The sequence below is a fragment of the Biomphalaria glabrata genome, chromosome 8, assembly GCF_947242115.1.
Source record: "Biomphalaria glabrata chromosome 8, xgBioGlab47.1, whole genome shotgun sequence".
NCBI classification, from domain to species: domain Eukaryota; kingdom Metazoa; phylum Mollusca; class Gastropoda; family Planorbidae; genus Biomphalaria; species Biomphalaria glabrata.
Genome location: NC_074718.1, coordinates 12,630,981 through 12,655,221, shown reverse-complemented (window position 1 = coordinate 12,655,221; position 24,241 = coordinate 12,630,981). Strand labels below are relative to the sequence as shown.

The window sequence follows — 24,241 nt, the reverse complement described above, 5'->3', positions numbered from 1 at the left end:
TTGCGTCTGCATTAGTAAAATATCTATATGTATGTAGGACAAATGTAGGGTATTATAAGGGGAGTTAACTATTATTAAACAAATGGAAAAATAATAATGCTGGAGGAATTCAAATTGGGTCTAGCCAGCTCAAGGAATTAAAATAGCACACCCTGGATGTCTTAGTCTTAGCAGACGACTAATCTCTGAGCTAAATGTCTGCGCACTTAGCTTGCTGCTAATGAAGATAGTGCGGAAGATTGGCGGGACATGACTAATAGTTCACCTGAGAGAAGAAACATTTGTTTCTAGCCTCGTCTGCTTATGCTAATAAACCGCTAGGGAATTCTGGGATATAATTATTGGGTAGAGAAAGAGCAGAAAGGAAAGGGAGAGCCAATTTAATCACCAGTAAAACAAAAAATGCAGCTACCGCCGAGGTTTAGCTCACAACAGTAGAATCCCCAAGTGATTTTTAGATGCACCCTAAAGGGGAAAAACCGTAATTAGTTGTGTGTGGTCTGTCTGACCGTCCGTCCGTCCGTTAGCTTGTCAAATTTTGATCTCAAAAAATAAGAATAGATATTGCAGATATTTCCGTTCTCTCTCTCTACTCTATCTAATCGACTTCATAACATAGTCAGTTCTCTACGAAAGTCTCTACTTTATAACATAGTCAGTTCTCTAAGCAAGTCTCTACTTGATAACATAGTCAGTTCTCTATGCAAGTCTCTACTTTATAACATAGTCAGTTCTCTACGCAAGTCTCTACTTTATAACATAGTTAGTTCTCTATGCAAGTCTCTTCTTTATAACATAGTCAGTTCTCTATGCAAGTCTCTACTTTATAACATAGTCAGTTCTCTATGCAAGTCTCTACTTTGTAACATAGTCAGTTCTCTACGCAAGTCTCTACTTTATAACATAGTCAGTTCTCTACGCAAGTCTCTACTTTATAACATAGTCAGTTCTCTACGCAAGTCTCTACTTTATAACTTAGTCAGTTCTCTACGCAAGTCTCTACTTTATAACATAGTCAGTTCTCTATGCAAGTCTCTACTTTATAACATAGTCAGTTCTCTATGCAAGTCTCTACTTTATAACATTGTCAGTTCTCTACGCAAGTCTCTACTTTATAACATAGTCAGTTCTCTATGCAAGTCTCTACTTTATAACATAGTCAGTTCTCTATGCAAGTCTCTACTTTATAACATAGTCAGTTCTCTATGCAAGTCTCTACTTTATAACATAGTCAGTTCTCTATGCAAGTCTCTACTTTATAACATAGTCAGTTCTCTACGCAAGTCTCTACTTTATAACATAGTCAGTTCTCTACGCAAGTCTCTACTTTATAACATAGTCAGTTCTCTACGCAAGTCTCTACTTTATTACATAGTTAGTTCTCTATGCAAGTCTCTACTTTATAACATAGTCAGTTCTCTATGCAAGTCTCTACTTTATAACATAGTCAGTTCTCTATGCAAGTCTCTACTTTATAACATAGTCAGTTCTCTATGCAAGTCTCTACTTTATAACATAGTCAGTTCTCTACGCAAGTCTCTACTTTATAACATAGTCAGTTCTCTACGCAAGTCTCTACTTTATAACATAGTCAGTTCTCTACGCAAGTCTCTACTTTATAACATAGTCAGTTCTCTACGCAAGTCTCTACTTTATAACATAGTCAGTTCTCTACGCAAGTCTCTACTTTATAACATAGTCAGTTCTCTATGCAAGTCTCTACTTTATAACATAGTCAGTTCTCTATGCAAGTCTCTACTTTATAACATAGTCAGTTCTCTATGCAAGTCTCTACTTTATAACATAGTCAGTTCTCTACGCAAGTCTCTACTTTATAACATAGTCAGTTCTCTACGCAAGTCTCTACTTTATAACATAGTCAGTTCTCTATGCAAGTCTCTACTTTATAACATAGTCAGTTCTCTATGCAAGTCTCTACTTTATAACATAGTCAGTTCTCTACGCAAGTCTCTACTTTATAACATAGTCAGTTCTCTACGCAAGTCTCTACTTTATAACATAGTCAGTTCTCTATGCAAGTCTCTACTTTATAACATAGTCAGTTCTCTACGCAAGTCTCTACTTTATAACATAGTCAGTTCTCTACGCAAGTCTCTACTTTATAACATAGTCAGTTCTCTACGCAAGTCTCTACTTTATAACATAGTCAGTTCTCTATGCAAGTCTCTACTTTATAACATAGTCAGTTCTCTACACAAGTCTCTACTTTATAACATAGTCAGTTCTCTACGCAAGTCTCTACTTTATAACATAGTCAGTTCTCTACGCAAGTCTCTACTTTATAACATAGTCAGTTCTCTATGCAAGTCTCTACTTTATAACATAGTCAGTTCTCTACGCAAGTCTCTACTTTATAACATAGTCAGTTCTCTATGCAAGTCTCTACTTTATAACATAGTCAGTTCTCTACGCAAGTCTCTACTTTATAACATAGTCAGTTCTCTACTCAAGTCTCTACTTTATAACATAGTCAGTTCTCTATGCAAGTCTCTACTTTATAACATAGTCAGTTCTCTACGCAAGTCTCTACTTTATAACATAGTCAGTTCTCTACGCAAGTCTCTACTTTATAACATTGTCAGTTCTCTATGCAAGTCTCTACTTTATAACATAGTCAGTTCTCTATGCAAGTCTCTACTTTATAACATAGTCAGTTCTCTATGCAAGTCTCTACTTTATAACATAGTCAGTTCTCTACGCAAGTCTCTACTTTATAACATAGTCAGTTCTCTACGCAAGTCTCTACTTTATAACATAGTCAGTTCTCTACGCAAGTCTCTACTTTATAACATAGTCAGTTCTCTATGCAAGTCTCTACTTTATAACATAGTCAGTTCTCTACGCAAGTCTCTACTTTATAACATAGTCAGTTCTCTACGCAAGTCTCTACTTTATAACATAGTCAGTTCTCTACGCGTGTTTTGACTTCATTAGCATGTAACGTTTCTAAATACCCCAAGTGCTGTTGAAATACATAAACTCAATGTAATCCACATTTATCTCCCTGAATACTGCATCCTATTCCTTCAGTCACGTCAGTCTATATACCCACACCAACTCCATAAGACATATATTTTTACAAAACGTATAGTAATTCATTCCGTCACTTTGTCTGTCTGTCTGTCTTTCTGGCTGCAAACTGGCAGGATTCTTGTACACGTTTCTTTTCCCTTTCTCGGTTGTAATAGAAACTGTGCACAATTATTCGTTGTCCCTAAAGACATGAATCAAGAAAAAAAAACAAGAAATTATTAATTAGATAGTGATAATAAATTAATTTTGTTTGATACCGAAAAGGAAGAAAACTACAGAATTGAGATATATGGGTGTAAATGTACAGTTCTTTTACTTATATAAGTTGTTTGTTTTTTTCCAAAGTATTTTTTAAAATATTGTGCTCGTTAAATGTGTATTTTAATGTTCAAACAGTTTTGAAATAGTTTCAATCAATTGGCTTGGAATAAATGGAATGGCAGTGACCTACAAACTGACATTAGACATTACGACACGATAGTTATAGTCATAAAAAACTGTCAAGTGACTGCCAACACTTTATGGACTGCTAAAACATAATTGACTGCCAGTGACAGCCAGGACTTGATGGACTGACATTGATTTCAAATACTTGTTTGATTGCTAGAGACTGTCAGGACTTGAAGAAATGACATTGACTGTCAAGTTTTGATTGATTGCTAGTGATTGCTCAAATATGATTGGCTGTGATTGATTTCATGTTTAAGAGCAAGCTTATTAATAGCGACTCTAAAATAGAATAATCGTATATTAGTTTTAAAACTTTCAATAGTAAACTTTTTTTACCAAGCACAGGAACTGTGTCTCAATCTAAATCTTGCCGGAAAACTCTTACCAACAGTGTTTTAAAATGAAACATTAATTGTCTTCGTCATATTTGCCAGGGCTAACAATCTTCAAGCATACGCATAATTAGTTTTGCTTTCATACTATCCAGAGCCTAAGTCCTTGCGTTCAGTCTGGATCAAAGTTTTGTTTCTTCCTTTCTTACCTGTTGAATGTCTAGTGCCGGTTCTAGTTGGCTATGATAAGGACGTGCTATTTATGGTTCTTTGGTAGGCGCTCATCAACATTTAGACTTCTACTGCATAGGCGTGACACGATGATACGAAAAGAAAGAAGGAAGGTAGAAGCAAAATATAAGTATAAAAAAAACGAGCCGACCCTCGGGGTAGCATACGCCCCTCCCCCCCCCCCTCTTGTTTATTCTGAGCCTCGTTCTCTGTCACCTCGAAAGTTACGTGGGGTAACTCTAGTCCGACTTGCAGAAATAAAAGAGTTATCTGTCCATGACTTTTTCAAGTGTTGTCCTGCATGGTTGGGTCACGAAGATAATTATATATATAGATCCTTTAAAAAAAAATGCTCATCTAAAGGGGAAGAATTCCGTCCTTAAAATTATATCTATTAATAATGTACAAGCTGTTTTCCTTAATCAAACAAAATAATTAATTACCAATAATTAATTGACTACTTGAGTATTTTTGTTTATTGATTCATGTTTTGCTAGGTACAATAAATAATTGTTTAAAGTATCAGCTAGATCGGAGAACGCGTGAGGGAGAAAAATAGCGTTAACGATTATTTAATGTGGACTAAACCCAACAAATTTAGCCATATATGTGAATACTGAAGGATTAGTTTTCCTTCTTAGTATCAGATAAAATAATTAATTACCAGTTATTAATTGGCATTTTTGGTTACTTTTTGTATTGACTCATGTCTTGTCTATGCCAATAAATAATTGTGTGAAGTTTCAACTTGATCCGAGAATTGGGTGTGGGAGAAATAACATGTAGACACTTTTTACCGGACAGACAGAGTGAATTGATATAAGCTTTGTAAAAAGTTCTTAACATCATGAAACTCAAATGCTTATAATTCTTATGCTCTTGGATAAACAACACCCACCCAACTCGCTGATAGGTGAAATTACCCAGTTGTGTATATTGAAGGTATATTGGAAACAAAGTATTATTATTGTATCATTGATGATTAATTTATGCTTAATTTACATATAATCACATCAGTCATTCTGCAAAGAGTCCCAGATAAATCTTATTAACCGTTCGATGAAAAAATAATGACACAGATGAAAAAAAGCATGAATTGTTTTTTACCTTTACCTTTACCTATCCCTTAGTCTGTTGGACCGTTGGGGCGCCAAGCGAGATTTGTAGACGTCTTTCTCCATTCCTCTCTGTCTTTTACTTAAAACCTCTTTCAATGGCAGGCCCTTTCATTCTTTTATGTTGTCCTCCCAACGCTTTCTATGTCTGCTTCTTCTTCTTTAACCCGGTACTGTTCCCTGAAGAAAGGTCTTTGCGAGCCTCGAAGACCTTGTAATATAAACCATGGATTTAAAGCTTACGTTTTTTTTAACGATAGCTAGCAGGTCATCATGGGGGAACAATCGCTGCGGTAACCCTAAATTAGCCATGAATTAGTTAACGCATAAAAGATATTTAAAAGGAAAGAATATACAATACAATGACTCCAATCCTCAATAATACAATAGAGTAAAAACATGATTGCATATATCAATGAAAATAAAACTTGCTCTCATCACTCAAGTCTAGATGTCAATTATTTCCTAGTGAAAACGAAGTAAAACTGTTTTAGTTTTTTTTGGGGCTTCAGAGATCTAGCTTGGAATACAGTATATATTCCCGAATGATGGCTGTCTGGTTGTGAGGTATGCGCTCCATGCTGTCGTCTTTAGGGTCTCAGTTTAGAACCAAACCCGACAACATTCCTTTCTGTCCTGCAGACGTTTGAGCTATTATGTAACAATCTAATAATCTGAACAAGTAATGGTCATTGATCTTTTCGATGTAAAACAAAAATTCACGTTTTGTTAGGTACAATAAATAATTGTTTTAATTAGTAACTTGATCGGAGGGAGAAATAGTGTTAACAGCTATTTAAGGGGACTAAACCCAACAAATTTAGCCGTATCTGTGGTTACTGAAGGATTAGTTCCCCTTGTTGCTATCATACAAAATAATTAACCCTTCGCCAGAATATCGCATTTCTTAAAGGACGTTTTCGCTATGTTGTGTCTGAAGCATAAGAACATTATGGATAAATAATGGCAATATTAGTGGTAAATAAGGGTACTACATACTATGGGTTCTAGTATTTTACCTGTGATACCGGTGAGAGGTAGTAGACTGTGGTACGATGGATCAGAGTTACCTACTTTTTGAATAGTTAAAAAACATTAACTTCTTCTAGTCGCTGAAGTGTTGGTTTAAGCTGAATTACTCCCCTTTATTTAAAGGTCGTCGTTTGAGTCTTAGTGAACACAAACATGAAATAGGACGAAACTATAGAAGCAATCTTCCATGTTCATAAGCTCTTCCCTAGCAGAGCAGTTAGCGTGTTGCCTTGAGAAGCCTGCGAAGGCTTTATCCCGCGAGTTCCTCTTTTCAACTGTTCCAGGTAGGATCATAGAGTATTGAGAAAGCTAAAGGCATGAAATTGCTCTAAACAATATTGGTCAAACTATTTCCAATCGCCCAGATTTATTATTGTTTGTCAGATCTATTACAAATGTAATAGCATGTTGGGCCAAACGAATGGATACAACTACACTTACTATAAGCCTTGTTTTATGTTTAAAAAAGAATTTTATTTTGGTTGTATTTTGCTTGTTACAAAGTTTATATAAGCTCACTCTGCCTGTTTGTCTGGTAAAAAGCTCGAATGTCTGGTAAAAAAGTTTGAACACATTATTTCACCTACACCCATTCTAAGATGAAGTTGAAACTTTGAGAAATCATTCATTGGTGTAGACTGTAGAGTGTAGACAATACTTGAGCAATAGTAAAAAAAATAAATTTAGTCAATAATTAATTATTTTGTTTGATACCAACTAGGAAATAAATCCTTCAGTATTCACAGATACGTCTAAATATGTAGGATTGAAACTTCAAACCATTATTTATTGTGCCCAACAAAACATGAACCGATTAAAAAAAACAAAAACAAATTAGTCAATTAATTACTTATTATTATTATTTATTATTTTGTATGATATCGAATAATGGAAATAACTTCTACATTATTGAGAGATATAATTGTAAGTTCCGAGTTCTTCCCCTATTTAAACTTCTCTTTTATTGTTTTTTAAAACAAGATTTCTTATATTTTGCTTTCGGTAGTTAAAACATTGTACTTGTCTTTAAAATCTTTTTAGCGGCCCCCGAAAGGGGAAAAGACGCTATTAGTTTTGTGTGAGATGTCTGTCCGTCTGTCTGTTCGTCCGTCCGTCCGTCCGTCCGTCCAGTTTAGATCTCGTAAACTAGAAAAGATAAGGAAAATCCGACATCATAATATTTTAGTCCATTCAAAGATCTGATGCAACGGCTACTTTTTTCTTTTCTAAAAGCGAAAAATCTAATTTTTAAATCACTTATGTAAGCATTTTTTCATAAAAGATACACCACTTTTACAACTATTAACTATTAATAGTAACAAACACTGGAGGCTCTTCAGTTGGGGAGGATAGAATGAACCATATTTTTATTACATTTTTGCAAATGATTTTAGATTTTTTTGTCAATTATTTTTTTTTTTACATCTGTATTGCTAAGTTCTGTAGGTTCTGTCCTACTAACTACTACATTTACTCAAAAATAAATGTTTTTTTTTTTTAAGAGAGAAAAATCTATTTAGTATGCATATAAGTTGGACATAATTTAAAAAAAACATTGAATAAGTAGTTTTTCATATTATCGCGTGAACTGCGGTTCAGTACAATATACATAGAATACTTAACTAACGGAATTTTTTTTTAATGAAATGTCTTTTCTTTTCTTTTGAGGATTTGAATAAGAGATTAACCTTTTACAAAACAATTAGATATTCATTATAAGACATCAGTTAGACCAGATTCACATCTAACTACGCATTCACTTTCACCAATCCTCTGGTTTGCTGGACCGCTGGGGCACCACACAACATCTCTCAACCTTCTTTCTCCCTTCTTCAAATTATAGAATTTAATTCTGATGTTCTTTCTGAAAATATTGATACCTGCCTTTTTACCTGCCTGGGTGGAGCACTTCAGGGGCCGATTTTGAGTTTGTTTTTCCACACGAACTGTCTTTGTAACCTTGTTTCTTTTTCTAATTGACCGTAAAACATACTGTATTCGACCAAAGAAAGATTGCATTTAGCCGTAAAAAAAGATTGTATCTACACTATTTTGCTGTTGTTTTTTTTTTGTAAAGTATTGTTGGCAACCAATGTCTATGAACTCGGTTTAGGTCAGCGCGACCAGTGTAGATATCTCTATCTAATCACCTTCCTTCTACCCTTCTACATTTTTTTTCCAAAATCAACAGCTTCCATATTGGCGTCATGATTGCTTTTTTTTTTTTTTTTTTAAAGAACTATTTTTTAATGCGTAAAGTGAACATCAAGCTAACATCCAGGTCACTTATCGTGTAAACATTTCCTGTCAGGTCACGGGGGTGAGAGGTGACTCACTTGCAGGTAGACACGACACGCGAGCCACAAAGGTCAAGGCTGCATGCAATCTACACCTGTTAAATTATTATCATCAAAGATTTATATTTTAATAAGGATAACAAGAAGAACAAACAAAGTATGAAAAAGAAAATACTTTCAATAGGCAAAGGTTTATTTTAAGGGAAAGAACTGCACATGTACAGCCATATATCTCACTACTGTACGATTTTTCCCCTTTCTCTATGAAACAAAATAAAATAAATTGTTATTAATTAGGTAATTTGTGGTTTTTTTTTATTAATTCATATTTTGATAGGGATAATGAATATTATGCAAAGTATCAACTTGACCCGAGAATCGGAAGTTAGAAAAAAAAAACGTGAATAAAATGTTTACCAGACAGACGGGATGATTTGATGGAAGCTTTGTAACTAGCAAAATATAAGAAAAATCTTTAAAAAAAAGCTTATATAAGAGAAATGATTCCGCACTTAAAATTATGTCTCTCAATAATGTAGAAGTATTTTTCCATTATTCGACACCATAAAAAAATAATTAATTACCAGTAATTAATTGACTAATTGATATTTTTTTTATTATATTGATGAATGTCTTATCTATGTCAATCAGCAATTACAAATGCACACAATTTCAGCTTGATCAAAGATTGGGTGCGGGAGAAATACCGTGTACAAACTTTACAGCAGACAGACAGAATGAGTTGGCAGTTGGCATATCGTTGTAAAAATAGCGACATTTGTCTCTTTTGAAATGCAAGCATAACTCAGAGACTGATCAATTGTTCAATGGATGTCATAAAACAGGTTTCCTAGCAGCATTCCTTGTTAGCAATACATAATGACGCTGATATCAAAATATTAGCGAGTCAGCCTCAAACCTAAACACAGACCGTTATCCTTGCTGGGTACGTACCAAAAGAGATCACCACTGTCCTTGTCCATCGACACCCGAAGCAGTGGCGTAACTAGGGGGTTTTGAAACTGATAGCGTCCATAAGACAAATGATAAAAAAACAACCTACCTGTTTACATTTCTGTGGAAACCTTGACGCATACACTACGTTACAATGTCAATCCGATTTCCGAGACGCATGTCGAGGGCCGCACCACAACGAAAAATTATCAAGTCCAATGAAACAGAGCCTCTTGCCTTGGAAATTAATTATGAAATATGTCGGAGGTTTCAAGTACGTCGAACTAATGACCCACTGCCGTAGTTTGGACATTACCGATATTCTGTGGCATAGTACGTCTCGAGAGACGATCTTTTACCTTTGCAACTTCTTGTGTGGCTAAAGAGGCCAATCCTTGATGCACAGATTGGTCACATGTTGGGCATATGTACTCCTCAGGCGCCGTTGCATTTTCTCCTTTCTGTCAACTACTGTAGGGTATGGCGTCTGAAATCCGGGACACTTCCTTTATGCTCGCTCTCTATGTCAATCTATCCAATGCCCCTTTTCCCAGCTGCCAGTGTCGATTTTAAAGAGCTTCATGTCGCGTTCCCATACATCCCGTATACCATAAAAGTGGGCGACCAGCGGCTTTCTTCCTTTTATTAGATCGCCTTACAGGATGTCCTGTGGAAGTCGACCTACTGGCATTCTACGAACGTGGCCAAGCCAGCCGAGGCGTCTTCTGCTGATAACAGAGCGGATGCCCTGGCACTCTGTTCTTCGTAGCACTTCCTCATTGATTATTTTATCTTGACCCCTTATTTTAAAGATTCGCAGTAGGCAATGGAGGTGGAAGACATTCAGCTTTTTTTCCTGCCATGAGTAGGTTGACCATGTTTCACTTCCGTACAGCAAGGTGCTCATCACACAGATTTATAGTATCTAATTATTCTATGCATATTATGTGTTACAGTAGAGTTAATGTTTCTCTTTTCGACTCAGGTAGTTACGCTTGTGGACAATGGCCATGTCTTGAAGGAGTCGCCGGACCAAGGGGCGATTCTGCTCTATCTCCAGAATCACACAGAGTGTGGCTGTATGTTCAAGAGAAAGGCAAATGAGTAAGTTATTTAAGAAAAGAAAAACTGATGTTCAGGGCCGGATTTAAGTATATGGGGCAGAATTTGTGTTCACGCCCCTGCACTTTTTTTCGACAGCTTTAATACCAAATACCAATAATCCATGGATTAATTGGTGAATTTTTTTTTTGTAAGGTACAATAAATAATACTTAAAGTTCCAACTTGATCCGAGAATAGCTGTGGGAGAAATAACATGGTCAGTTATCTAAGGGATGAAACCCTACATATTTAGCCGTATTTGTGAAAACTGAAGGATTACTTTCTATTGTTGGTATCACACTAAATAATTAATAACCACTGGACGCAGACTAAAAAAGCTCATAATACGTAAGTGGTATAATATGAAAAGTCATCACGGAACACCCATATTGATGCAATAACACGATTATAAAGAGAGTTTGTGTTGTCACACAAACTCAGAGACGGCCCAACTGTAGAATTCATCCATGGAACAGGAATATTCAAGCTTGTTTGGATCGTTTAAAGTAGGAAATTAAAAAAAAAAATTCGGAGTGATTTTTCATACAAATAGATTCTAAAAAATATTACATCATGGTTCAAATTTACACAAATGATCATTTGCATTAAACATTATCCAACTCAAGGAAATTTCGTTGTGGGTTTCAAATTCACTCTGATTGCTTATATAGTTTGTTCTTTTCTTTCTCAGATGCACAAAACAGTGTCCAGCCCCTTTTAGGTTGACCCGCGAGGGACACAACTGCGTCTGTCAATGTTTTCCCAATGGAAAAAAATTCGAGGAGGAACGCATCTGCAAAAAGATTATGAACGGCTTGCAAGAGCTGTCTCACAGTGGATTGGTGTAGGTTATCTAGTTCTTTGAACATTTTAATAATAATAATTATAATAATAATAATAATAATAATAATAATAATAATAATAATAATAATAATAATAATAATAATAATAAATCTTATGATGGTTAGTGGTGCTTTCGAATGTGGATTTGTTTGTGAGGCGGCTCTGTTGAAGGAAGCGTTTATTCAGAATGCTATCTTGTATGTTCTAGTATGGCATTCTTATCTTATCTTATATAATACAGATGTTACTTCTATATTATGTTTAGAAATACTTATAGAAGTGGTATAAATCCCCTGCCTCGTCTTGACTTATTGTGGTGGAAGAGTAATCTTCTATCAATATATATAATTCTCTTCATGGCTCAAGAGTTTGGACACCAAGTCATGGAAAGATCACTCTTTTATTTCTGCAAGTCACGTAAATTTAGAGGCGAAAACAAAAGAAGGGGGAGAACAAGTAGTATTCACCCGTCACTAAATAGGAGGGTCGGACTTAACCATTGTGACCAAGAAGTCATGGAAAGAGAACAAGTAATCTACTCTGTATTCACTTGTCATAAAACGGATTTCGCGGGGCCCAGTTTGGGTAGGAATACGGATCATAAGTGAAGAGTTTGTATTAGAAAATATCTTCGTCTTTGCATTTTATTCATTCTTTACTACGCACAAATTTACTACACGAGCCTTGGGTGTAGCAAAGTCATACAGCATATCATAAGAATTCTGTATTCTACATATATCACGCTTAATAGCAAGAATTACCAAGTGTTTCAATCTATCTTAGAGAATTGTTGACTTCAGGTAATTCTTCATTAGTTTGAAGCGCGAGAAGATTTTTTCACCAGATTCCACAATTACGTGATAATGCCGTTTTTATTTTATCGCGCGTAAAATCGGCGTTTTTCATATTGAATCACACCCCAAAATGACAATTTTGTCTATATATTTCATGAGATTTGTATGAGTTTTCAAAAGATTTTAATAATTTCCGGACTTTTTCGTATATTTTGTAATTTCAGGAGATTTCCAGTAGCCCCTAGTAAATCAGAAGGCCGCGGGAAATCTGTTATCAGTTATAAATAAAATGGTTTAATTTAATAATTTATACATCTAGGATAAGCGCGGGTCCTATGAAAGTGCGGGGCCCACTGCGGTCGCATAGGTTGCAGGGCCTAAGGCCGGCCCTGGAAAATAGCGGCGTATGCTACGACGCCGGTTGACTTGTATCTATAATTCTCTTCGTGGCCCAAACATGCGGTACACCACGATAAAAAAGTTAACAGTTTTATTTCTACAAGTCGGACTAGAGTTACCCCACGTAACTTTCGCGGTGACAAAGAGCGAGGCTCAGAAAAAAAAGAGAGGGGGTTTATGCTACGACGCGGGTCGGCTCGCACTTAATTCTTTCATCTCTATTCTGATTTAGATTTAAAACTGGATCAGTTTCTTGTCATTGTTCTTTTTTTATTACTTTACCTTTACCTATCCCTTAGTCTGTTGGACCGTTGGGGCACTAAGCAAGATTCATCTATCTCTATTCCTCCCTGTCTTTTGCCTTATTTAGAACCTCTTTCAATGGCAGGCCCATCCATTCTTTTATGTCGTCCTCCCATCACTTTCTCTGTCTGTCTCTTATTCTTTTTCCTGGTACTGTTCCCTGAAGGAAGGCCCTTGCGAGACCCGAAGATCTTATAATATGACCATAAATTTTAAGTGATAATTAAGAGAAATTGTTCACTTACAGCTAATGTAATTTGTTCACGTTTCCTTAATTCATACAGTATTAATATATATTGTTTTTTTACTCTACTGTAGATGCATAAAGGAAAATAAATGCTACGAACCTTCGTGCGTAATAGGAAAATTTAACATCTTAAAAGGAGTTTGTCCTCTGTCCGAGGAATACATGTTGCACAGATATCTTTTCAATTCTTCCGCGGAGCAGATGATGTACTATCAGCATCTTTATCGATTTCAAACTACTCCGTCTTACAACACTACGTTACGGCCTCGAACTCGCAGACCTAGCACTGCAAGGTGGGTTACTACTCCCAAAGTGACGACCACAATCTCAATGGACAGTGTGAACGCATCGCAACAACAGAACAAAAGCCAGCCACGGCCGCCGCAGAAACAGTTTTCGAGCCACGCTCATCACGAGAAGCCCCACAGAAAGTTCAGGAATAGAAAGAAAGACAGAGGGAATGCTAAGCTTGCGCCCACAACAGTACCAAAGACAAAGCCAACAGCGCCAGCCGAGAGCAGCACCAACAGCACTGCAACGCTGGTCACGTCCACTTCTCCGTCTTTTACAAATGAGAAAATAACTAAGGATAGAGACAACACATATCCGATTACTCGAGATACGGAACCTGTCAACTCTACGGCGGAATCGCCCGGACCTACGAATAAAGAGTCCACGGTGACGGCTAACACTACAGAGACAGTTCTGCCATCTGACGTTCCGTCGCGGAAAGACGAAGAGACTGCGACGTCTCTCCAGCCAGATCTGAGAACCATCAGTTCGACAGCTGAATCGCTCAAGACTTCGGACAATGAGTCCGAAAGAGCTATCAACACCGTAGAGACCATGTTCCAGTCAGACATGCCTGCCAGGCCAGGTGACTCTTCCTTTGGCAAGGAAGGAGTCAACAAACGCTCGCTTGGGCAACGGAGCGCCCATCACGCGATTCCGGAATCGCTTCCATCCAAAGAACATTTGTCAAGAGCTTCGTCGAAAGTAGACCATTCTGAAAACAAAAGAAGTTCAGAATCTGAGCTTTTGTCACTGCACTTTAAGAACTCAAAAGTGTCTAACGCGGATGAATATTACGAAAGTTCCGGGGAAGATTACGATCAGTGAAATGTCTAGTGATTTGAAATACTTTATAAAAACCTACAGAAAGGATTCGAACAAAAACTGTCACGGGACGATTGATGTCATTACGAGCTACGTGTTTCAGAAATTGTCTCATGAAATAGTTTGTTAGTCCTTAATTAATAATAGAGGATTTCAAAGTTATTTTATATATTTTTAACATTAATTTAACATTTATAAATGCAAAATATAGGCAACTGAAACCAATATATATATATATATATATATATATATATATATATATATATATATATATATATATATATATATATATATATATATATATATATATATATATTACTGAGAAAGACAAATAGGAAATTTGATTTGTACTCTTTTAGAAACTCAAAAAAAAAAATCGCTTAATCATCAACTTTCTAAACTTAAAATTCCACACATAAAACTTTAAAGCCATATAGAAACAAAAACTTGCAAAAAAAAATAATAAATATAATAAAATATAACCAACAGAAAACAAATAAAGTAAAAAGATAAACAAAATGAATAAAATTGTTCTTGAAAAAAATTGTTGACTTTCTAAAGTACAATTGTTTTTCTGACAGCATATTCTCAGATCTTTCTGCTCTCGATAACAGACGTACAAACTTGAAAAACGCGAATGTTTGCCACATCCATCAATGTCCCTCGCTGAACAATGTACGCTTCGTGGGAACCTACTCAACAGAACAATAAACCATCACACACACATACAAATAAAGAGTTCGGAAAAAGTCAGAAGACAACGAAACAAACAACAAACAAAACAAAAACAAGCTGCGTTCTGCCTCAGATAACCTGCTAAATGAGTTACCTAGATGGCGTTGTTGTTACGCTTTGCGCATGCGCTGCTGTTGCCTCGAGAGTCGCAATGGTAATGGCGGGAAACTTCACGCCTGCTGCAAAGATGACGGGTTGAAGGCTGGAATGGGTGTAAGAAAAAGTGTTTTGGTTTAAGGATAGATGCCAGCGACAACTGTTAAGTAATCATGGTGGCCATGTTAGTCTTATGCTTGGGGAAATGACAAATGGATTTCTGATAGTAGTTTTAGAGAGAAAATGAATTTAGTTTTCTGTTAAAAGATTTGCTCTTGCCATCAAGTTCTTTTTTGTATTGCTTCTCTCTCTCTCTCTCTCTCTCTCTCGCTCTCTCTCTCTTCCTCTCACACAGACACATTTTCAGACCTTAGAATAACGCAGGTATTGGAAAGATGCTAACAGAGCTTTTATAACTTTTTATATTGATAAAGAAGAAACCTCTGCTGCTAAAAATCAAACCTCAGTTCAACTCAGGTCTAGTTTTATCCAAAGCTGCATCCCAGTTTGACTGTTTGGTATAACGCAGAATTTGTTGCCTCATTACAAAAAAACAGCTAATTTGACATGACGTTGTAAGCCGTTAGCGAAATAGCTTTAGGGGTATGAGATATTGTGATAACGCTTATAACAGTTTTGATAGGTGATGCAACACACACTTTCATTAAATGATAAAATAGTATCCCTATAGAAGCAATGCTTTAGCCTGACACTAGCATCAATAAAGCTTACGTTCTTTAAAAGAAAAAGGAAAGTACCACATTCAGGCCTTGAAAAATCTCAGACCTTTACTATTTCTAGTAATGACCTAACTGATTGCATTAGCATTGGAACACCAATGTAACAATTTGTGGAGAACTGCGAAGTTCTATAATATAGAAATATGAAAATACAATATAGGATAATGAACTATGACCAAAAAAAAGTTGACTAGTTATCCAAACAAGAACCAACTGGAGTCTCTGGACCTTGTCTTACCACCTAGCTTAGAGCCATCCTTTAAAAGCAATTAAAAACTAACACTTAAAAAAAAACAACTACATCATGTTAAACCAACGAGTTTAGACGTGCAATACTTGTATGTATTAATGAGAAAGCTATCTTAAAATACCAATGTGTATGAATTAATATAATAAATATAGATATACGAAGAAGGCGCTACCTAAATTGAAATGATATTTAATCTGACTAAATCTTAAGAAAAAAAAGTATTTTATGTTTATCCTTACAGGGCCGGCCTTAGATAATTGGAGACCTTAGGCGAAGGGAATTTGGTGGCCCCAAATGAAAAAAAAAAAGATGCGAAAAATGAACAGCGAAAAACTTAAAATGACACAAATTATTTCAAACCTAGTGTGTTATATAACAAGAACAGTGGGCACAAGTTTTACTTTTTTTTTCCTCTCTAAAAAAATGTTGTAAGTTCTGGGCGAGGCCCCCACCAATCGAAGGCCGCCTTAGTAGGCCTAAGGCAGGCCTTGATCCCAAGTAAGCATTCATTATGAACAAAAGTAACATCGTTTGGTAACTTCACTGTATATAGCCGAGAAGATTAAAAAGTGCCTTTGCAAGAAAATACTAAACCTTAATTTTAAAAACAAAAAAAATAATTACTTAACTTATTACAATTCTAAAAAAAAACAAAACAGAAGTCAATTTTAATATATTTTTCTATAAGCGACGACAAACTCACATAAGTACTCTTTCTTTACAAATGCCATTATATCAGAGAATGGGTTACCTGAATCAGCCAATAAAAAAAGAAATGACAAACTTTTTCTACTTGCTTTTGAGTTCAAATTTTGGGGTAAGAGTGCAGCGCTTAACTCATTTAACTCTCAGATATATCTGTGACCTACACCTTAACATGTTTGACATGAACTTTTCTTTCGAAGAAACGTACGTCTGCTCTAAGATAAGAATACAATGTATAATATAAGAATGTAATTATAATATAATATAAGAATGTAATGTATAATATAACATAAGAATATAATGTCCGAAGCAGAGAAATATTTACAAAAAGTCTTGAGCATACTTTGTTTTCACTTATTCTCTGAGTTCTTTTCTTCTCAGAGGTCTCATATTCTCTGAGATATAGGCCTAGAATATTTAACATTAATTTTAACCAGCTTGAAGTTTACCATAAAAAGTAAATTTAGGTTTATTTAATTTCCTTTCAACTATCCCTCAGTTCAACTATCTGAATATCCGAGAAACATTTTTTTATTAGCTTATGTTTCTTCTTTTGTCGGTTGTCATATCCAAATTTAACAAAGCAAGATTTCGAAGTTGGCACCAAAGTCTTAAAACAAACATAAAGTAAGAAGCTGACAGAATGACGTCAAACTAAAGTGTTGCCAAACTATGTATTTACTTGGATGAATAAAACATTCTAATGTAAGAAGATATGCGCTGATAGGTCGTTCGGTTGTCTCGATTGTTCCAGGTTCGTAGCATGCCCGCTGCCCTTCCCCGTCGACCTGTGGCAGCTTGGTCTAGGAAGTAGATTATCTTAAGGAACATCCGAAACATGTAAAAAAAAAAAAATAACAAAAAAAAAAACCCCAACCAACTTTAAGCGTTATAAAAGCACGCTCTCCATTTTAATTCATAATATACTAAATATTTATACTTAAAAAATAATATTATATACTAGCCGGATATGACCCGCAGCCTGCTTGTCTTAGTAAGGGTATAACTGATCTACTGGATTGAATTTAGATTTATGCTCCCTTCACATATTTTTAAATTATTATTTTGCCACAAAAATAAAGGTAGAGTGTGAAAATGAGTTTACCCGCTCAGCCGACATATTCGTATCTAATATAAAATACTGTGAAAACGGGTTTACCCGATTTGTTAAACGTTTCGTTCTTTAATAAAGATACCATTAGATAATTTTCGTCTATGTTTAGGGCCCGCCGGTTATGGGAAGGACATTAAATATACATTTCGGTCTCAGCCATTATCTATGAAACATTTATACCAAGTTTTATCAGGATTAGTCAAACGGTTGTGATTTTTATTCGGGATATGTATACATAGCCTACGTACTTTCATAAATACGCCTTACTTTCTGCTTTGTATATGGAATAACTAGTTGACAACATGTATTCTATTATATTGTTTTATAATAAAACCTTTTTTTAAGCTTTATGAATTGTAACATAGTCGGTTGTATAAACTTATATCTCGTTTCTTTCGCGCATGCGCACATTTCTGAAAATAACATTTCATTAGCGGCCCTCGAAAGGGGAATAGCAGCTATTAGTTTTGTATGCTCTGTCTGTCCGTCCGTCCGTCCCGTTTAGATCTCAAAAACTAGAAAAGATATTGAAAATCCAATATCGTGACATTTTAGACCTTTTAAAGTGCTGATGCAGCGACTACTATTTTATTTTCTAAAAGCGAAAAGTTAAATTTTGAAAATCAACTATGCAAGCAGTTTTTTTATAACAATATACCATCTTTACAACTAGTCACTATGAACAGTAAAAAAAAAAAAAAAAAACTCGGGAAACTACTTAGTAAAGGGGTGATCTCTTAACATATTTTTAACACACTTATGCAAACGCTTTTACATTTTTTGTTAAAAAATGTTTTTTTTTAAATGTATATGACTTACTTAAATGTTTTTCTGTCATACTAGCTGCTTACATTTTAAATACAATGTTTAGTTTTGTTTTAAAAGAGAAAGAATGTATTAAGTATGCATATTAGTGAAACATAATGTAGGACGACAATTCATACACAGTGTTTCATATAATACACATGACTTGTAAGGTTATAATAACTTAATGATATCATTTGTAAATTAAACTGAAGGGAAAGGTTTCTTTATTGAGGCCTTGACTGAAAGAGATTGGCCCTTTACAAAAACATATTAAACCAATCGGATAATCCTTCAATGACATCAGCTAGGACAGGTTCGCATTTAACTATATCTTCTTATCTATCAGTTCATTGAATATATATGAAAATTTAAAATGTAATAATAATTTAAAAATATACGTGTCATGTGGTATCACATCGCTAGTCGAACTAAGAATACTATTTAGTGTACTCTGATTTGGACATGCGCACGTCTCTTCTTTTTGTATCGACAAAGTTATTGTTTCTAGTTCATTGTTTCCGATATTATTTCTGAAAATAAGGAAAACTGCCTTTTTACCTGCCTGAGCTGACCACTTTGGGGGCCGATTTTTGAGTTTGTGTTTCCACACAAACTATTTATGTCACCTTATTGTGTTAACGTATTAGTTACGTCTATGCAATACTTTTGTGTCCGTTTCCTTTTTTCGTATATTAACCCAACTCAATGTTACCCAAACATTGTCCCCATAATGTTTACCTAATGTTTACATCAGTCAAATGTGTGCCTTATAATTAATTACATCTTTGTAAAAGATCTACTTAATTTTTTCTCTATGTGAATACATTTATCTAACTGTTTACCAGTTGTTGTTTTTTATAACGTTTGTTCTTAATGATGCTTTATGTTGCTTTATGTATCAAACTGTTTATAAGATGCAATCGTTTAAACAGTCTTTGTTTTATATTCAAAAAACATCCTTGCCATTTATAATCATTTTAGACTGGATCACGCCAAGATCAAGTCTCTAAATATGTATAGATACTAGTTGTTATACACTGTATCACGTCAAAATCAAGTCTTTAAATATGTATATCAACTATTTGCTATAGACTGGGTCATGTCAAAGTCAAGTCTTTAAATATGCATATCTACTATTTGCTAAAGACTGGATCATGTCAAGGTCAAGTCTTTAAATATGCATATCTACTATTTGCTATAGACTGGATCATGTCAAGGTCAAGTCTTTAAATATGCATATCTACTATTTGCTATAGACTGGATCATGTCAGGGTCAAGTCTTTAAATATGTATATCTACTATTTGCTATAGACTGGGTCATGTCAAGGTCAAGTCTTTATGCATATCTACTATTTGCTATAGACTGGATCATGTCAAGGTCAAGTCTCTAAATCTGTATATCTACTATTTGCTATGTACAAACTTAAGTTTACCTATACCCTGTATATACACCAAAAGTTGTAAGTAGCTATGACGGCTCACAACTGTGTGATGACAACCCCTCCATATATATATATATATGTCTTCTTCAAAACGTCTTGCTCCAGACTGCAGTAGTGAGCTCTATGAAATCTGTCCATCTATCGTATTGTTAGTCATTCTCCTAGAGACTCAACAAGACCCATATTAAAGTGATCCAAAAGTCTGTTATTGCATCGTTATTTAGGACAATTTTCCGTATGTAATCGTTTCCAAACTATCTGTTTTATAATCATTGTATAACTGACATTGACAAAAGAGTTGACACTATACTAATGTGTATAAGGCTACCCACAAACTCTATAATTATAATATTAGCCGAATAATAATAATAATTATAATAATAATAATAATAGTAATAATAATAATATTGTTTTCGAGTCCGAAGATTAAGAAAAAAGTGCAGTATTTGATTCAGTTACACGAACCCATTGGAAACCTAGATAGTTTGAACATTCGACACAGACAATGTAATTGTTTGTCCTGATAGTGCCTATAAGTTCACTTCAGTCTATAACAATGATACTTTTGTAAACCCATGATACTTGTTTATAGGAAACATTTCACAATGTTCTGGTGTTTTGTGTTTCTTACAAATTTTTGTGTGTGCGTGACTTTATAGTGTTAAGTAACCAGGATAGAAACGGGAAGCCATTGAGAAATAGACACCTCTATATGAACTATTAGGAACGCACTATCGCTGTAGTTGATTGAATTATTGAATGGGAACTAGACTAGAAAGTGGTTAAAATTATCGTAATCCAATTAGGCATTTTTTAGGCCTAATTATAATTTTTTATGATTGCATTCTAAATTAATCTCAAAGCAGAGAAGATTAATTATTTAATCAACATACAATAAACGAGATGCAATAATATAATTTCTTATGCTGGTCTGTTTTGTCTGTTGAAGCTCATTCGATATTTTTAGATTACTTTTTTGGGGTCAAAGTGAATTTAAAAATTGACAAAAATAGAGACTTGTAAATATAATTAATACTATAATTAGAAAGAACTTTAGAACATAACTTTTGATCATGTATTATCTCCACTGGCATACATCTATTTGCCATTTATTTCCTAGATTATTTATTATATTTATTTTATTAGAAAACCAGCTAGATCTAGATAGAAAAATAGAGTGTAAAATAAAATCACATAAAAGAGGACAAAATAAACATTTATATGGTATAAACATATAAATTTATACGGTATAAATATAAAAATGTAGATGGTATAAATGTATAAAAATATATATACTAAATAAATTATGCTAAATAAGAATTGTTTGGGTTGTAATTTGTTCATACATTTTTGTTACAGTTCATTTTTTTAATATTCAATGTCCCCCATACCGGTATAAATACCCCAAATTTTACAAAGCTGATATCAACTCTCTGTCTTATACAATATATGGAATACACTCTACTTCTCCCACACCCATTCTTGGATCCAATTGAAACTTTACACAATTATGTATTGTTCCTAACAAAATATGAATCAAATAAAATATTAACAATTTAGTTAATTGGTTATTGATTATTGGTAATTAATTAATTATTCTGTTTGATATCAAAAAAGGGAAATAAATGCTAGCTACATGAATCAATTTTAAAAAGTTAACAATTTGTTAATCAAGTACATTTCCTCTTTCAGACCTTGTGATTCATTGGTCATATGATATAAAGGTCATCTGTTTCTGTGGCCCACGGTTAACAAGGGTGTCATGTGGCCAGCACAACGACCAAACGCCATTACTTTTCCACTACTAATTTCAGGTGCCCATTAGAGCTGGGTGGACTCATGGGTGCCATTAAGATCCCGAAATTAAAATCCCAGTCTTCACTAGAATTAGAACCCGGGACTGCTCGGTTTGGAAGCCATGCGCTTTACCACTTAACCACTGCGCCTCCTAGTTAATCATTTAGTGGTAATTAATTTCGTTTCAAATAGAAATAGGGAGCCTACTCATACATTATTGAAATAAATACATATGATTTGAGCTTATCCCCCTTAGATAATCTTGATTTTTAAAGACGTTTTTAATACATTCATAAAGTCAGCGAGAAATGCCGAGAATGCATCTCAAACAATTATAAAAAAAAAAAACGTTTTTAAACCGACAAAGTTGTCAACTCCTTCATCAATAATAATCACATTTTAGATTTTTTATTTTTTAATTATCTTTTATTTACATATTTACATATTTATTTTCATTTTGAGTTCTTCTGTATATAAACATATACGATATTTTCTTTTCTTTCAGCCATAAATCCTATTAGAGATTATCAGATACTTTGCTCATATAGACGTTTGCATCTTGAATTTTATTTTAAATTTCTTGAAAAGGGCAAAGAAATTCTTATATGGTATTAAACATGTATTGCTTTCCTTACTCTGTACACCGGATACACCAAAAAGGCTTGCTGTTTATGGATTCGCCTCCATTTTATTAGAATCCCTCCATGATATTCAAGTTCGTTTCTAATTTGATGTTTGGCCTTTACGATATCCACATATTTTGTATGTTGACATCTGGATAGAATAGAAATGCTGTCAACTAGGTCACCAAACATTCATTTAGATTGACTTCCCTTTTCAAAGACAAACAGAATCAGAAGGTTAGAAAAAAAAAAAAGAAGGTCAGTGTCAATGTTATGTTCCCGATTCTTAATAAAAATCCTTTATTTCAATCACTGTTGCTCAACCTTTCCCCATCTTGGGAACATGAACATTTTGTTCACAATAGGACTGTCTTTTTCACAGCCAAACAAAAAAAAAAAAAAAAAAAATCAATAAAAAAAATCGTTGAGTCGAATAAGAACTCTGTGGGGAGAGGTTTCAAGGACTGGGTTGCATCGCGTCACTGGCTAGATAGAACCTAAACCGATGGTCATAGTAGGCCTGAATGCTGACCTGTGACGCGGTGACGCGCTATTGGTCTACACTGACCACATGTTGTCACGTCACATGTCAGTGTCAGGCCTCCTATGGCGATTGGTTTCAATAGGCCCCGCTGATCGTAAGTTGGTCAATAGTTTAAGTAAATACCTACAAATGACCTTGACCTAGATTGCCAGTTTTGACAGTCGTGGCTCGTTGACACATAAAACAAAAAATTAACCCAAAATATTTTTTTCCATTACACTGGAGTGTTTTTACTTTTCAGTCATTTAGATTCTTTTGAACAAAAAATATTATTAAAATGTTCATGTTTTTATATCATAACAAAATAAACACAATGGTATAAAAAGGATTTAAACTTGTGTGGTTTGATTATCTTAAGCCATTAAATAGAAGAATATTTAACACTGGAGATAGCTTCCTCCTTTTTTGTGTTTTGTTCGTCCCCATTGATTGTCTGCCTCCCTACACCGATACAGGATTTACCAATCCACCTGACTGGACAAAGCTTTGCTATTTCTTTTTAAAACAACATCAACAAATTGTAAGTGCCTAGAAAATAAATCTATTCTGTTGCCATAGGTAATTAAAACAATATATTCAAATACACCCGATTAAAAAAAAAATCAGACAATGTTATCTTGAAGAAGAAAAACCATTTTATAATTAGAACAATTATAACGGTCAAACAAGAGTTTTCCCGGTGTGGGAAACGCGCTTGTAATTCTTTTCTCAGCAATATACATTAACAATTAAATTACTATGAAAGTCGTTAGAGTCGTTTTCAAGATTCGTGTCCAGGTTCCATCCCCCATGTAGGAGTGACTTAAACATAGGTATTGTCATATATTGAAGCTCTCATGTTATTACGTCACAGCATGACACGTGGGTTTCGTTAAAGAACAACAAATAATCACGTGATCTAACGTCTGCATTTTATTTATGTGTCCACGCCTTATGTCCATGTCTATGATTTTTTTATTATATTCATTACATCGCTTTTATTAACCCACTCTGTGCCTTTCCTGTATGTCTCGCAATTATATTAGAACGTTTATATATCGCTACTTTCATGCTTATAGCATGCGCAAAGCGCTATGGTCCAATCTCATTTGTGGAGGGGGTATCTGGAAGAAGGTTTT

General features: G+C 34.6%; 1 protein-coding gene across 6 annotated transcripts in view; it reads left to right on the top strand.

Annotated features, from left to right (window-relative positions):
- Positions 1-22,903, top strand: part of LOC106075612 (uncharacterized) — a 104,720-nt gene extending 81,817 nt beyond the window's left edge. For all 6 annotated transcript variants that reach the window (XM_056038567.1, XM_056038568.1, XM_056038566.1 and 3 more), the window contains 3 exons: positions 10,451-10,569; positions 11,260-11,412; positions 13,226-22,903. In XM_056038567.1, coding sequence (XP_055894542.1) covers positions 10,451-10,569; positions 11,260-11,412; positions 13,226-14,273 — 1,320 coding nt within the window. In that variant the 3' untranslated portion in view covers positions 14,274-22,903. The remainder of the gene's footprint in view (positions 1-10,450; positions 10,570-11,259; positions 11,413-13,225) is intronic.
- Positions 22,904-24,241: the final 1,338 nt, after the last annotated feature.